The following is a 17043-nucleotide window of genomic DNA, read 5'->3' on the forward strand; positions in this document are numbered from 1 at the left end:
ACACATTCACAAGTACTTACAACGTATACATGAACAACATATTCACCAATATTTACAACGTGTACATGAACAACATATTCACCAATACTTACAACGTGTACATGAACAACACATTCACCAATACTTACAACGTGTATATGAACAACACATTCACCAATACTTACAACGTGTACATGAACAAAACATTCACAAGTACTTACCAGAGAGTGTCGGCTGTAGAGACCGCTGTTACGTGGGACATGTTCATGATTAGACTTATCACGCCATGGACCACCTTCCGCCATCTGTAAAATTATGTAATTAAAGTGTACATTTGATTATAAACTATCTTTTGTGCACGTAAGAAATACAATAAATCGAAAAGCATGAACATCCCATCATTCTATGTAAGCCAATACAAAAAACATTATTGTACCTAAAAATAGCATTTATAATTTAGTCAACGCATATGTATCATCCATTTTAAACTATGACTGTGAGATTAAGTGATTAATCAAAGTGAACAAAGAAGCGCGTATATTGTAAATTGTTGAAAAGACTATCAAATCTAAAAATGTCCACAAAAATATCATTATTGCTAAATGCAGAAGTTGGTCAAGTCCGCTTTTATATACATGTACTCATATACGTACAGATAAATAAACATTTTGTTGATATTATGTTATATAAAACAAGGACATTGTATTGTTTAAAACGTTACACTTTTACGGTGATAAGAAAGTGAACGCACAAATAACGCAAACAATCGGTTATCGAAAGATGAGGTATTCGAAAACAATCCGGTTTTACTGATGCATGGCTATTCCCTGAATCTGTTAACATTGATCGATTTATCCCGATACTGAATCAAAGCGCTGTAGGCACTGAAGGCCTGTGGCTAGGTTAAGTATGACGTAAACTGCGTTTACGATGTTTTGTCCGAATTTCTCCCTTTGTCCGAATTTATACGGATTGACCCTAGCGGTTGAGTGCAGAAGCTCAGAGACTGTAATTACAAGACAATAGTTGTGCATATACTACAGTGTACATAGACGGTGGAGGACAACACGATACTGGTTGTGGGAACGATAACCTTTTGTTCAACTCTACAGACCTGGTAGAGGTTCGTCTACATAGGTGGTGAAGATATACAACAACAACAACAACAACATGGCCGCAAAAAAACTGTTATTGTTGGCGTCAAATAAATCACTTTCAATAGAGTTAAAAAAGGTTTCTATTACATAATTAACCGATCAGGAAAACACTCATACTTCCTTTGTAATGTGTATACAAAAGAAAATCCACTTAAGCCCAAATCCCACCTTTGCCGGTCGACCGGCGAGGACCGGGATGATTCGTAGATTTTTTTTAACGCAGACACAATATTTCCCGGTGCCGCCCCGGTTGAAGCCGGTCAACAGCCCGGCAGAGTCCCGGTCAACCCGGACTGGCTACGGTTTATCCCGGTGAAGCCCTGGTAGAGCTCCGGTTGTCGCCGGTAGTGCCCTAGTGAAAGCCGGCAGCGTCCCGGCATAGCCCCGGTTGTCGCCGGTAGTGCCCCGGTTGAGCCCCGGTAAAAGCCGGCAGAGCCGAGGTATACCGTAACACCACCGGCACTCACCGCGTCTCTACCGGCATCAGAACCGGCAGAGCTACGGCAACGCCCCGGTTTTACCCCGGTCGTCGCCGGTAATGCCCCGGCGGAGTCCCGGTGAATGTCGGTGGCGTTCCGGCAGAGCGCCTGTTTTCTTATATACCGTAGCAATACTGGGACTCTAACGGCATTCATCGGGGCGTTGCCGTAGCTCTGCCGGGGTATGTATGGGCTCGGTGGAGCTACGGTGCCGTCCCGGTTGTTCCCGGTGCCGTCCCGTTGTTCCCGGTGCCGCCCCGGTCGTTGCCGGTTCTTCCCGGTGACTCCCGGTTCATTTTGGAGGTATTAAACATTTAAATACTTTCCCAGTGAAGCCCCGGTTCATCCCGGTCGTCACCGATGGAGCCCCGATTCATCCCGGTAGAGCCCCGGTTCATCCCGGTAGATCCCGGATAAGCAAAGGGGCTCCGCCGGAATCATAGTGAGACTTTGCCTTTACCGTGATAAAGAACGGTGTACAGATTGTGTACGTTGTCTCACGTAAAACTTTTCGCGCTCGATTTGCGCGCTCGATCTGCGCAGTGAAATATCATATCCGATAACTTCGTATATTTCCGAAAATGATCATGAATATATGTGGTTGTTGTTTTTTCATTTTCTTTTTTCTTGAATGTCTCGTTAACGCAAAATAAAATAATATCTTAAAATATGTTTATAAATACCCATTGTAATGTCTTTAAAAAATTATCAGAAAAAAAATTCTTCTTACTGTCTCTGTAGACACTCGTATGTTTTCGGCCTAGACCGTCAAGTGACTTATTATCGCATGAATATGCAAACAATAATAAAAACTATGTCGTAGCCAATACTTAGCAATTTTGCTTCAATGATATTTTGTACACGTTTTATGACACTGTCATGTTACATAGTGATGTTCTGTATTTACAAGGCGGGTTATTGAGATCTGCGAAGAACTGCTTTGATTGCGCATGAATTACCGCCAAGTGGTAAATCGGACTTTTGAGAATTCATTCATTCGTGGGTTTTGGCAGCCAACAAATTCTGACTGTCTCAGAAATCTGTATCATTGCTATGGCCTTAGGGCTACGCCCCATGCCAAAAATAGATCACGAGACCATTATATCACTAACTGTAAAACCAGTGTCTCATCATCTAGCTTAATGATTTTATATATGAATTTAAACCTGAATCTGAAAGATCATCGTATCTCGATATTGTTGAAAATAAAAGGAACACAAGACTATTATAGTTAAATTACGTTTTTCGTCTCACAAATTCTCTATATAAACAGAAAGACACCAGAACATTGTCAAAGATCATTGCCAATGTGTTGAGAAACCACATTAACATCGAAGATGAATATCAGTTTGTTTTTCAATGCCATTTGGTTTAAACATATTTATTCAATAATGTGTTTTACAACATAATTTTCACGCATCTAAAGTTTATAGGATTTGAACGATAGCTAGGCTAGTAGGTTTCCTTTCCTCAGTAGTATATGTACAAAACATAATGGCGGTATTTGCATTCTAAACACAAAACATTTGAATAATAATTTGAGTTTAAACAAGTTTATGTGTATGATGGGAACCAAAGCTGTTTAAGCATGTAAAAACAATTAATTAAGAAAAGAATATTGCTGGCGTGATTATGATTAAAGAAATCGTTTGTGAAAACAAATGTTAAAACTTAGAGAACCGATAGTTATACCACTCTTACCTTCCTGAGCCTTCGATGAAACAATGAACTGCATCGAACACTGCATAGTTATCTCTTATGGAAAGATTATCATCTCCATACAGTAGTGTGCGGAGTGATATAACCGTGTATTGTTCTAAAGTTCTTATTAAAGTTAATCTTATACCTGCATATAATGGACAGACCAGTAGAAAGTGAGTAGTGTCCTCTATTTTTCCGCATTGACGAAGAGGCGATGTAACCAGATTTCTATCAAATAAATGTTTATTAAGAGAACTACAATTAGTTCTCAGACGTGTGTGCAGCAGCTGCTGTCTTCGCTTACCATCATAGAACAACGGATTACTACGAGGTTTGTTAAGATCCAGGGCCTTTTTAAAATCAGATATGTTATCAACAAGTTTTGCTTCGTCTGGAAGTGAATTCTAAGCAGCAATTATTGAGGGAAAGAATGAATGTTGGTACAGAGCAGTCCTAGTCCGAGCACCATCTAAGTAGGTGAGGTGCGCAATAATCTTGTAGATCGCTCGCCAACTGATTGTAGGGACAGTGAGAATAAATATTCTGGACAAAGACCTTTGACCATTTTAAAGAAAAGAATGAGTTTGTGCTTGGACCTTCTTGTGCCAAGAGTTTCCCAGCCAATTTCATTAGAAAGTAAATTTAAGGACAAAAGTCGGGTACAGCCGGAAAAAATTCGGGCAGCTTCAGTTTGAATTTTATCTAACTCATTTTTTTTTCATACATTGTACAATTATCCCATAAAACATCTGCATATTCTATAATAGGTCGAATAAGCGTGAAATAAGTTATTTCAAGTGATCTTCGGTCAAGGCGAAAACTTAGAAGTTTTTTAGAAGTATGACACGTGACCATGCCTTTAATTTAATACACTCAATGTGTTGTTGCCAGCTTCCATCATTTGACAGAATAACGCCTCAATGTGTGTGACTATTCACTGCGGGCATTGGAGTATCGTACATATTGATAGGAGTATGATAGGGTTTGTCCCTCTTGCGCGATATAACAAGTGATTCTGACTTCAATGGATTGAATTTTACCAACCATGTATCGGCCCATTTTTCAATTTTGTCTTTATCGCGCTCTAAAACAGCGGCTTCAGTATTAGGACTGTCAACAACGACGAATAAACAAGTGTCGTCTGCAAATAAGTTTTTATGAGCTTGAATGTCATTTACAATGGCATTTATATATGCAAGAAATAATAGGGGACCAAGTATGGAGCCTTGTGGAACTCCAGCCCTGATTTCGGCTAGGGAAGATGAAGCCCCGGGAACCACTACCCTTTTACGCCTTTGATACAGATAGTTAGACAACCAGTCCAAAAGTTTATCTTTGATACCGACGCGTTTCAGTTTTAATATAAGGCCACTATGCCAGACTTTGTCGAATGCTTTGCTTATATCGGAAAAAACACCCTTACTTTCAATCCGTCATCGAGTGCTTTACAAAACGTGTTGTTAAGGTATGTAAGTTGGTTGACAGTAGTCACCATGCATAAATCCGGATTTAAATCTTGTGAAAAAATTAGTATCACGCAAAAAGTTAAATACATGTTTAAAGATAATCCGTTCTAGTACTTTTTCTATCCATGGTATTCAGACGTGAAATAGGGCGATAATTAGAGGGAATGGAAACGTCCCCTTTTTGAATATTGCACAAACGTTTAACGTTTTCCAATCAACGCCATTTATATACTGATTTTATGAAAAAAATATTTCCAAAGTATTATACATTCCTTCGAAATATGTTCAAATTTAGCGAACTAATTAATAGCTTAAACAAAATGATTTTAAGAAAACAGTATATACTAGTTTACTAGTATATTTGCTTAACGCGCATGTTGTTATTATAATATATAAGCTTTCTTATAAAGATTTTTTCAAGTTCTCAAATTCCGGTGTGATTTTTCTCCAAACGCGAAAAAAAAGGACGAAAAAGAAACGTCTTAACAATTCGGGTTTACAGTGACGTCATTCGTCAAAGTGTTAATTTTTAATTAGGAAGTCTATATTGAATGTTGTTCAGAATATGAATACGTCAAACTGAATTGTAATGTTACACGGCTTTGTGCTTGTTTATTTGTTTTGTGTAATTGTATGTATGTAATAAAATATACATAATACGAATACCACCAGCTGAATTTTATGTTCCGCTGGTTTGATTATGTTTGATTGTGTTTATTTGTTTATTTTAATGGTTTGTGTAATTATATTTACTTGTATTCATACTGGATACGAAACTGCGTTATTGTAGTTATGTTATGTAACATATCTAATGTAATCACTTATTGTATATATGTGTGCATAATATATGTAATCGAGTTTTATCATTTTCAATAGTATTCATAATGTTCAATCCTTCCTGTTTATAGTCCGGCTACACATATTGTTTGAATTACAACAACAATAAATTAATAAAAATAACATTTATAATTATAAGCTTATAAACAAAAATAAATCAATTAATTAGATTTAACTCAATCAATGTTATACATTTATAAATCCAACTTATATGCCGTATGCATTAACATTTCTCTGTTTAAACAGAAAGCGCAAACAATAAGAAAATAATAATTCAACAGAAATGTCATAAATGAACACGCGTTGACATATTTTATGCGCCAAAAAAGAATTAACTAGACGTTAGCAAATACACATTGAAAGACATAAGCAACAGTCAATAGCCTGAAAAAAGTATCTAGTAAGAAAATGTTTTTAACATACAATTTTTGCATTCTAAACAATCTTTAGCTAATTTAACAACACAATCAAAAATGAGCGACGTAAAATATAACTTGGCAATGTTTATACTTACAATGCTTTAATATTAAATATATTTACAAAAACCGTTAATTTGATAGCCTCTATGAAGAGATTTGAAAACCTCCTTGAACATATATTATGGGGTAAGTGTTTAATAGTAAAAAAGAGTCACTAATTTGATAACAGTGATTGAGGATTGACTGCTCGTGTTCATTCACATGTTCATGTTTGTTCTTTATTTGATCCAGGTACTAAAGTATTTGAGTTATCTATGTTCAAACATAAAGCTATACTGTAACAATAAAATACAAATACACACATGTGACCAGCACAAAAACAAACTATAGCTCAAGTCATCATTATGATACAACATAATTGTTTCTAAAAAACACGATCAGTGTGATTTAATTTGAAACACGCATACAATCGTTTGCGGCATGCATATGTCTTTAAACTCACAGTTAGATTGTATTCATGGTCACGTTGTTGGATGTCACATACACCTTTGGCATGAGTGAGGACTACTTCCTCTGTCAAGAACGCTGTGATAGTAACTTAAGCATTTACATCGACAACTTCGCCTTAATTGCATCTTTTTAAGTATCTGAACAAATAAAAATATTGTTTCACAAAAAAATAAAGAATAGAATACAACAGTATAATTGAGACATAATTAGTTTATTAATGACGTTTGTAAAACAAAATATTAAGAAAACAGGATTAGGTATGAAGCAGTAACTTCACGTCAGCCTTTCGATATTGTCATTGAAAAAATAAATATTCTCATTATATATCTGCATTTTTTTCCCACACCCAAATTAAAAGCCTAACATCTGATATACATATAAAACAATCTGAATAAATATTCACTTGGTCATACGCTCTTTTGCGCCTTTTTGTAGGCCTTCAAGCGTTATTAAATATCAAGTAACGTCGTCTAACCCCCATTTTGTCAAGCCTCATTTGATATCAAGTAACACCGTATAACCTTAATTGAAAGCCAAATAAGCTAATCAGGCTTTCATGCAGATATGCTGATTACAATTTCAGACTTTACACTGACGATAAAGTTGTAATCCATGTCCTTTTACACGCTTATACACCTCCACAACAGTGATATCATGTCTATTATGTATTAATGAGCAACACATTAGGAAAGCAGGCTCAATGCATTTGCTTAAAGTGTCGTCCAAGTGCAGTATGCACAGGCTTATCATGGACGACATTTTCAGCTTTAAGGGATTTTTTATTTAAAAAAAGTATCTTCTTAGGGAAAATCCGTTTTCGGCAGAAAGTGTTGTCCCTGCATAGCCTGTGCGGATTGCACAGGCTTATCTAAGACGACACTGTACGGACATGCATTCAGCCCAATTTTCCCACAGCCAGGCTCAATTGAAATATTTCATCCTCAACTGAAGCTGGGTTTGAAATCAGGTGGAAGCAGGTCTATAGATGTGTAGTACAGGACGTAGGCCGCAGATGTCTGCAAAAAAGGAAACGACTTCATATATAGAAGACATAAACTTTAGAAACATTATCAGGAGATACATTCCTGACCGTTGGTCTTTACTTAAGGCAAATGACCATTGCCTATACATGGCAATACATATAACACTATAAAAGACTTATAAAAGCATGGTTGGGTTCATTAAAAAACAATTTAAACACATGTGTTATTGTATGTAAAATTTGTAAACTTGATGTTTGCAGGAAAGGCAGTCACATAAGCTAAATGTTCATACACGTGATAGAAGCTCATTCAAGAAAAAAAAGATAAAAAAGTTTTATTAAAATTTCATTGCAGTTTTATAAGATTGTAGTAGTTTCGAAACATTTCCTTAGATTATTTTTTTTACAAAACACATAAAATAACAATATGTGTAAGGATTTTATGATTCTTCTAATAAATAAATTGTAAAAAAGTAAAATATATTTGAGCTTTGCTCTTTGAAAAGGGGCATAATGCATGTGCATTAACTTGATTTTTGCTAAAAGAGACTTCACTGAAATGAAAATATCGTAAACTCAGGAATCATTGCCCCTTATTAGCCTGTGTTGACTGCACAGTCTAATCTGGGACAACACTTTATGCACAGGCATGTAACCCGGTTTTCTCAGAGCGTAACTCATTTTAATTATACCTTGACACTGGATTCCGATGTTTCAAAGACTTCACTGTCATCAAACTTGTACCATGTCTGGGTGCATGGGTTTTTACAACAGGCTGTGTCTGGAGAAAAATACATTTATATATTACAAAGCATTTCTATATAACATGGGCTTACGATGAAATCTGTCAAGAAAAATCAATAACATTTTTCGTGTTAGAAAAAACGACTTTAAATTTGACAAAGTAGTGGTATACTTACAATGACCACCGTCCAGAGTTCCAAAATGATTCTACAACAAAAAGCAAAGTTTGATATCTTATGTCAAAAACACTTATTTAAACAATAATAATAAACAAAATGCATTATACAGAAAAAGTATTTTTCCTACTATCACATCTAGACTTGCATAACTTGTACTAATAGCCCTCTTGTCATAAATGATTAGTTAATACTTTTTATTTAACTTATTTATAGTATGTCATAAACTTAATTGATCTAGCTTGTCAATCTAGGCAAGGCAATATTGTACACATAAATGGTTGAAACATATTGCATGAAATAAATTAGTATATATCTGTTACGTGAATCTGACCTATTGCAAAGAATAAATGTTAATCTGTTACTCACTGACACTGCATACAGTTTATAAGACTTTGGCCGTGGACCAATCACAAACGAGGACATATCCATCCCACTGGTCGGGAAGTCTACATGGGCGTTGATCTTGGTGCGCCACTGTCCCTCATAAACAAACCTGGAAATGTCTGAAGATGTCAGTACACACATCCAAAAATGTCTATTGGTATCAGTATTCAGATCTCGAAATATCAGAATATGTCAGTACATTTGTACACAAATCTAGAAATGTCTGAATATGTTAGAACACAATTTTAGAAATGTCAGAAGATGTCAGTATATATTTATAGAAAATGTTAAGAATCAACAGCAAGATCTCTCATTTTGCCTTAGGAAAGCTCTTTAGGGAAAGCATTGTTGGAAAATTACTAAACTGAACACTCCTATCTTAACCTCCCCTTTACCTGTTGAGAGCAATTAGACGTATACGAAGCAGTTTTCAGATCCCCACCTTACCTGTTGAGAGCAATAAGCAGTATGTGAGGCAGTTTCCAGATCCCCGCCTAACCTATTGAGAGCAATAAGCAGTATGTGAGGCAGTTTCCAGATCCCCACCTTGCCTGTTGAGAGCAATAATCAGTATGTGAGGCAGTTTCCAGATCCCCGCCTAACCTATTGAGAGCAATAAGCAGTATGTTAGGCAGTTTCCAGATCCCCGCCTAACCTATTGAAAGCAATAAGCAGTATGTGAGGAAATTTCCAGATCCCCACCTTACCTGTTGAGAGCAATGAGCAGTATGTGAGGCAGTTTCCAGATCCCCATCTGACCTATTGAGAGCAATAAGCAGTAGGTGAGGCAGTTTACAGATTCCCATCTTACCTGTTGAGAGCAATAAGCAGTATGTGAGGCAGTTTCCAGATCCCCCCTTACCTGTTGACAGCAATAAGCAGAATGTGAGGCAGTTTCCAGATCCCCATCTTACCTGTTTACAGCAATAAGCAGTATGTGTGGCAGTTTCAAGATCCCCATTACCTGTTGAGAGCAATTAGCAGTATGTGTGGCAGTTTCCAGATCTCCAGTTTCATGATAGCGTCTCTGTAAGTTCTACACTGGGGACATTCCCACTTGGAGTTACCCGTCATCTTCTCCTCGGCAGAAAACTGACGCAGGCAGTCCTGAAATATATATGCCTCCATCTGGGAAATATATGAGCCTCAATATGGGAAATATATCAGCCTCAATCTGGGAAATATATCAGCCTCAATCTGGGAAATATATCAGCCTCAATCTGGGAAATATATGAGCCTCAATATGGAAAATATATGAACCTCCATCTGGGAAATAAATGAGCCTCAATATGGAAAATATATGAACCGCCATCTGGGAAATATATGAGCCTCAATCTAGGAAGTATATCAGACTCAATCTGGGAAATATATGAGCCTCAATCTGGGAAATATACAAGACTCAATCTGGGAAATATATGAGTCTCAATCTAGGAAATATATGAACCTCAATCTTGGAAATATATGAGCCTCAATCTGGGAAATATATTAGTCATAATCTGGGAAATATATGAGCCTCAATCTGGGAAATATATGAGCCTCAATCTGGAAAATATAGGAGCCTCAATATGGGAAATAAATAAGCCTCCATCTGGGAAATATATGAACCTCAATATGAGAAATATATGAACCTCCATCTGGGAAATATATGAGCCTCAATCTGGAAAATATAGGAGCCTCAATATGGGAAATAAATAAGCCTCCATCTGGGAAATATATGAACCTCAATATGGGAAATATATGAACCTCCATCTGGGAAATATATGAGCCTCAATCTGGGAAATATATGAGCCTCAATCTGGGAAATATATGAGCCTCAATCTGGGAAATATATGAACTGCCATCTAGGGAATATATGAGCCTCAATCTAGGAATTATATCAGCCTCAATCTGGGAAATATATGAGCCTAATTCTGGGAAATGTATTAGCCTCAATCTGGGAAATATACAAGCCTCAATCTGGGAAATATATGAGTCTCAATCTGGGAAATATATGAGTCATAATCTGGGAAATATATGAGCCTCAATCTGGGAAATATATGAGTCTCAATCTGGGAAATACATGAGCCTCAATCTGGGAAATATATGAGTCATAATCTGGGAAATATATGAGCCTCAATCTGGGAAATATATGAGTCATAATCTGGGAAATATATGAGCCTCAATCTGGGAAATATATGAGTCTCAATCCGGCAAATATATTAGTCATACTCTGGGAAATATATGAGCCTCAATCTGAGAAATATATGAGCCTCAATCCTGGAAATATTCGAGTCATAATCTGGGAAATATATGAGTCATAATCTGGGAAATATATGAGCCTCAATCTAGGAAATATATGAGTCATAATCTGGGAAATATATGAGTCTCAATCTGGGAAATATATGAGCCTCAATCTGGGAAATATATATGAGCCTCAATCTGGGAAATATTTGAGTCTCAATCTGGGAAATATATGAGTCTCAATCTGGGAAATATATGAGTCATAATCTGGGAAATATATTAGTCATAATCTGGGAAATATATGAGCCTCAATCTGGGAAATATATGAGTCATAATCTGAGAAATATATGTACCTCAATCTGGGAAATATATGAGTCTCAATCTGGAAAATATATGAGTCAAAACCTGGGAAATATATGAGCCTCAATCTGGGAAATATATGAGTCATAATCTGAGAAATATATGAGCCTCAATCTGGTAAATATATGAGTCTCAATCTGGGAAATATATTAGTCATAATCTGGGAAATATATGAGCCTCAATCTGAGAAATATATGAGCCTCAATCCTGGAAATATATGAGTCATAATCTGGGAAATATATGAGCCTCAATCTGGGAAATATATGAGTTATAATCTGGGAAATATATGAGCCTCAATCTAGGAAATATATGAGTCATAATCTGGGAAATATATGAGTCTCAATCTGGGAAATATATGAGCCTCAATCTGGGAAATATATGAGCCTCAATCTGGTAAATATATGAGCCTCAATATGGTAAATAGATCAGTGTCAATCTGGAAAATGGGCCTAAACTGGATTTTCTCTAAGAATAGAATGTCCTTTATAGTAAAAATACATAAAAGTGGAAAGTGTCATCAATGATTAGCGTGTGCGAACTGCACAAGAATAAGGACCAGTTTTCCCTCAGCAAGGCTCATTTGACATAATGAAGCTCCAAACGCATTATCAGGAGCCCTTGGCCTACCAAACAAGACTTTATATTTGAAACATAATATAAGGCATAGAATATTTTTATCCCGTTTTAGGTGTAACAAAGGCATCAACAAGAGCTGTCAGAAGACAGCGTGCTCGACTCTTTGAGTGCTTGACAGTGTAACGTATGCCATCATGGGGAACTTGTTCATATTCAATAAGGTCAAGGTAATATAGTCATATTCTAACTGGAAGAGGGCCATAACTGAAACATATTGATCGCTTATGTTTTAAAGAAGTGGTGCATTATTGACGATTCTGAGTTCAGGTATATTTCCACAATTTATTGAACATTTGTAAAGCATAAAACAAAATAATAAGATTATATTTCAAGTTTGATAGCAATAGCTTGGGTGGGATGGTTTGACAGTCTTTCAAAAATAAAATAATAATGTGTGGTGTGGTCATTTATTAGATGATAATAGTATTTAAAAACTAAGATTTTTTTTTAATTCCGTCAAAATGCCAACCAGAGTTATGTAACTTGTCCTGTACAGTCCGCTTATGATAGTTAGCCAGTGTTCCAAGTCTGAAAGCAATAGCTTTGATACTTTAGGAGTAAAATTGACCAAAACACAAAACTTAACCAAATTTTCAATTTCTAAGTATAAAAGTTGCCATAATGCTATCAAAATGCCAGTCAGAGTTACAAAACTTTGCCTGCACAGCCCCCTTATGATAGTTAGTAAGTGTTGCAAATTAATATGAAAGCAATAGCTTTGATACTTTAGGAATAAAGTGGACCTAAACACAAAACTTCACTAAATTTTCACATTTCTAAGTATAAAAAGGGGCATAACTCTAAAAATAATGCTGACAGAGTTATGCACCTTGACCTACACAATTATTTGTTGTCATAAAGAAGTATTCCAAGTTTGAGTTAATTATCTTTGATAGTGTTAAAGTTATTTGACTTAATAAAAAACATTTTTAACCAATGGCGACGCTGACGCCGCGACGAGTAGTATAGCTCCCATTTTTCTTCGAAGAGTCGAGCTAAAAACGACCACTGGACGCTCAATTCTCCAATACAATTTTAAAGTACCCATGTTTCATTGCCACAATAAGTTTATTTTTGTGATGAAATAATTAATACCCCAGTTAGTACCACTTCAATTGTGAAATTGGACCTAAAGCTAACAATCTCACTCAGTTATAAGTCCATACAAATAGTTGAAAGAAAAACAATAATTCCACCATTATCATAGACGTTTGAGTAAAGGAATAATACATGTTTCAAACGTCTCAAACAATAAGCATTTTTATACACAGTTGACCACAATCAAACGCTATATTTTGAAACAAGAAAACAGAAATTATATGAAAATTTAGCATTCAGTCCAGCTATGAAATAACTTTTTTATTTTGTTTATTATTTGTGACCTTCACAAGACAGATTCTGCACTAATTGACCACAGAGCATATAACCCAAATAGACACTTACCCCATGTGTACATCTGGTTGTCTTGGGGATGGGCAGGGACAGATACATGAATGCCTGGAACTAGTAGACACTTACCCCAAGTGTACACCTGGTTGTTTTGGGGATGGGCAGCGACAGATACATGAATGCCTGGAACTTCACACTCTGTTTCCGGCACGTCAGACACATGATGGTGGTCTTTAGCTGACCCTGTTTGAAAACACAGAAAATGACATTGAGATAAAAACAAGCAAATTCTTTGAATTGATTTATCCCAATAAAAATATGTTTTGTGACGGACGGACAGACAGACAACGTCAATTCTATATCCCTACGCCTTTGGCAGGGGATAATAATAATTATATTAGGCCTATACAACAATCAGTTGATAATGTATTCCAGCACATACCAGTTGAATAAACATTGTTACAAGAAGGCAAGAAGACCAACACTTTAAGCACATCATAAAGTGCGGAGGGGCTACTTCAATCACACATCAACACACCTGGAACAATTCTACTATAATGGACTCGTTGTGCAGTTTGTGGTCTCTCCAGGAAATCTCTGCAGCCTTCACGTCAGGAAGTCCCTCATTGTTCTGTTCTGGGATCCGAGGTTTGACCTTCACCTGCAGGTGTCACAGTAATGAGTCTTGCTATAGGAAAATGGGCTGGTAGGCACTTGCATTATGTCGTCCCAGATTGGCCTGTGCAGTGCACACAGGCTAATAAGGGAAGACACTTTCTACCAAGAGTTAATTTTCGTTACGAGGTGATCTCTTTTATATTAAAAAACCCATACAAGCAAAAAGAACATGTTGACCCTGATAAGTCTGTGCACATTTGCCAAAGCTAATCCGGGGTGACACTTTACACACCTGTATTAAGCCCCGTTTTCCCAAGATGTGGCTTAAATATAGGAACAATGACTATAAAAATCCTTGCCAATAGTCTTTACAAAATAGAAAATTATTTCAAGTATTACAAGGTTTTGGCCATGGTCAATTGAGCAGTTTCTGAGACATTAAAGTGTTACCTTGTTGAGTCCTTCATGCAGTCCGTCCATAAGGAAGGTGAGGAACTCCTGCGAGTCCTGGTGCATGTAGCCTGCAATCATGGGCTGATGTCGACCCACCACGGCCTGACATAATAATATAAATGTAAACATAATAATTTGAGCTTCGTTCTGGGAAAACTGGGCTTAAAGCATGTGCATTAAAGCTCATCCCAGATTGACCTGTGCAGTCCGTTGTCATTTCCGTATAAAGGAAGTCTCTTCTTATCAAAATCCACTTAAAGTGGAAAGTTTCGTCCCTGATTAGCCATGTAGATAGCCTGTGCATACTGCACATAATTATCTCAGGAGAAACTTGACGCACATGTATTAAATCAGGATTTCTTAGAGCGAGGAACATATATATGTCATACATAAAAAAACTAGGTTAGAGTTGAAAGCACATGAATTTATTAGGTGAGGCTTAGAAAACATAAAGCACGAGCCTCTTCAAGTGGTTCAGAGTTTCAAGCCAAGCAAATGAGTATTAGCAGATCCACAATCAAAAACTGACCATTGCCCTACTTTGGTTTGTATTGTGGATATCATATGTATGTATTTAAGACAAGTTTTTGATATTGTCTTTTCATAAGTTCTTGATTATGAGACGTTAATGTATTGACTATTTGTGTTGTAGACAGATTAGAAAATAGCAAAAAAGGGCAACAGCAAACAGTGTGATTACATATTACCTTTAAGTCCCTGGGTGTGATACAGCGGTACTGTCCCGACCACAAGGCCTTCACCACATAGGCAAAGTCATCCACCACCTCACCCAGGCTGTCCCTGTTAAACAGCAACATATTTTCCATTAGTCATCTACAGTTTTATCAACTAACTAGTCTTATCGAGCCTTATTCTGGAAAAATGGGGCTAAATGCATGTGCCCAAACTTTCGGCTTAAACTAAATTTTCAGGAAGAACAGACTTGCATGTTGTTTAAAATGTCCACACAATTTGTATGCCAAATAACAAAGATTCAACAGTATATTAACTTGTTTATCCAACGCTGTCTGCTTTTAATGTATTAACCTTGTTCTGGTAAAACTTGGCTAAATGCATGCACTTAAAGAGTTTCCCTTATTAGCATTTGCAGTCCACACAGACTTATCAGGGACGACACTGTCCGTTTTTAATTGTTTTTGTTTAAAGAAAGCATCTCTCTTAACAAAAATCCAGTCTAAGCAGAAAGTGTCATCCCTGATTAGCTTGTGCAGATTAAATGCATATTTTTTTTTGCAAAGCAGAATGTTGCTGTTTTACCTGTTGATGTCTCGCAGGTATATGTCCATGATGAGGTACGTAATCAACGGTGAAGTGTTGTTCAGACACTGGATGGTGCTGTTCATGTAGCAGCTGTTGCCGAGGTTACGTAGACCCGTTAATGCACGATCCTACATGTGAGAAGCAACACTGTTATGATGCTCTACAATAAAGTCCCATTACGGAAAAACTGGGTTTAATGCATGTCAATTAATGCATACGCAGTGTCGTTCCATATTACCATGTGCTTGCAGCACAGGCAAATCAAGAACAACACGTTCTGCCTAGTCTAGATTTGGTTTAGAAGAGACTTCCTTAACATGAACAATTCCATACCAGTGGAAGGTGACGTCCTAGATATGTCTGTGAGGACTGCACAGGCTAATTAGGACACTTTAAAAACATGCATTAAGACTAAATTCTAAAGAGATAAAAACGCAGGAAAATGACTTCATCGCCATTGACTTAAAAATAAAGAGCAGGTATTTGAATAAATAGTGTATTTAAATTGTAAGCAGGTATCTATCACTAAAGTCATTTAAACAAAGATGAAAAACCAACCATATATATTCAATGTTAATTGATGGATCAAAGAGACATACATTATGATTGCAAATATATATATATATATATATATATATATATATATATATATATATATATATATATATATATATATATATATATATATATATATATATATATATATATATATATATATATATATATATATATATATATATGGCAAATGTATGTCTAAACAAGAGATGTGTTTGTCAGAAACACAATGCCCCCTAATGTGCCTTTTGACCTTTGGCCTTGAAGGATGACCTTGACCTTTCACCACTCAAAATGTGCAGCTCCATGAGATACACATGCAATCCAAATATCATGTTCAATATTTCAAAAGTTATCGTGAAACTTTAACCAAGGTTAAAGTTTTGGGTCAGAATGACAGAATGACTGACAGACAGGCCAAAAACGATATGCCCCCGATCATTTGATTTATAAGTTGATTTATCATGCTTTATAAGTTGATGAAATACAAGTCACTTGTTTAGTCTCAAAACAAAATACATGCTTTATAAGTTGATGAAATACAAGTCAACATACTAAAATCTATGTATCATTTTACTCGCTATTTTTCCAATACTAAATCACCTGGATTTTTTTAACGACGTCATCATGGAGATTTGTGAACTTAAAGTCACATAAAATAAAAGAAAAATAAAACAAATATAAACAATTTGAA

At 36.2% G+C, this 17043-nt stretch overlaps 2 protein-coding genes across 6 annotated transcripts in view; both read right to left on the reverse strand.

Moving 5' to 3' along the window:
- Positions 1-5729: 5729 nt before the first annotated feature.
- Positions 5730-17043, reverse strand: part of LOC127869380 (ubiquitin carboxyl-terminal hydrolase 8-like) — a 94285-nt gene continuing 82971 nt past the window's right edge. Inside the window, exons 19-27 of one of the 3 annotated variants that reach the window (XM_052411903.1) lie at positions 15221-15314; positions 14511-14615; positions 13981-14103; positions 13572-13685; positions 9802-9944; positions 8820-8946; positions 8451-8481; positions 8223-8311; positions 5730-7564 (exon numbers count right to left, since the gene is read on the reverse strand). In XM_052411903.1, the coding sequence (XP_052267863.1) occupies positions 7490-7564; positions 8223-8311; positions 8451-8481; positions 8820-8946; positions 9802-9944; positions 13572-13685; positions 13981-14103; positions 14511-14615; positions 15221-15314 (901 nt within the window). In that variant the 3' untranslated portion in view covers positions 5730-7489. The remainder of the gene's footprint in view (positions 7565-8222; positions 8312-8450; positions 8482-8819; positions 8947-9801; positions 9945-13571; positions 13686-13980; positions 14104-14510; positions 14616-15220; positions 15315-17043) is intronic. The other 2 variants (XM_052411905.1, XM_052411904.1) reach the window with 2 other exon arrangements.
- LOC127869381 (ubiquitin carboxyl-terminal hydrolase 8-like) overlaps positions 15836-17043 on the reverse strand; it is a 28983-nt gene continuing 27775 nt past the window's right edge. For all 3 annotated transcript variants that reach the window (XM_052411908.1, XM_052411907.1, XM_052411910.1), the window contains one exon: positions 15836-15922. The gene's annotated coding sequence lies outside the window, so the exon portion shown is untranslated. The remainder of the gene's footprint in view (positions 15923-17043) is intronic.

The sequence above is a fragment of the Dreissena polymorpha genome, chromosome 2 (genome assembly GCF_020536995.1).
Source record: "Dreissena polymorpha isolate Duluth1 chromosome 2, UMN_Dpol_1.0, whole genome shotgun sequence".
Classification (NCBI taxonomy): domain Eukaryota; kingdom Metazoa; phylum Mollusca; class Bivalvia; order Myida; family Dreissenidae; genus Dreissena; species Dreissena polymorpha.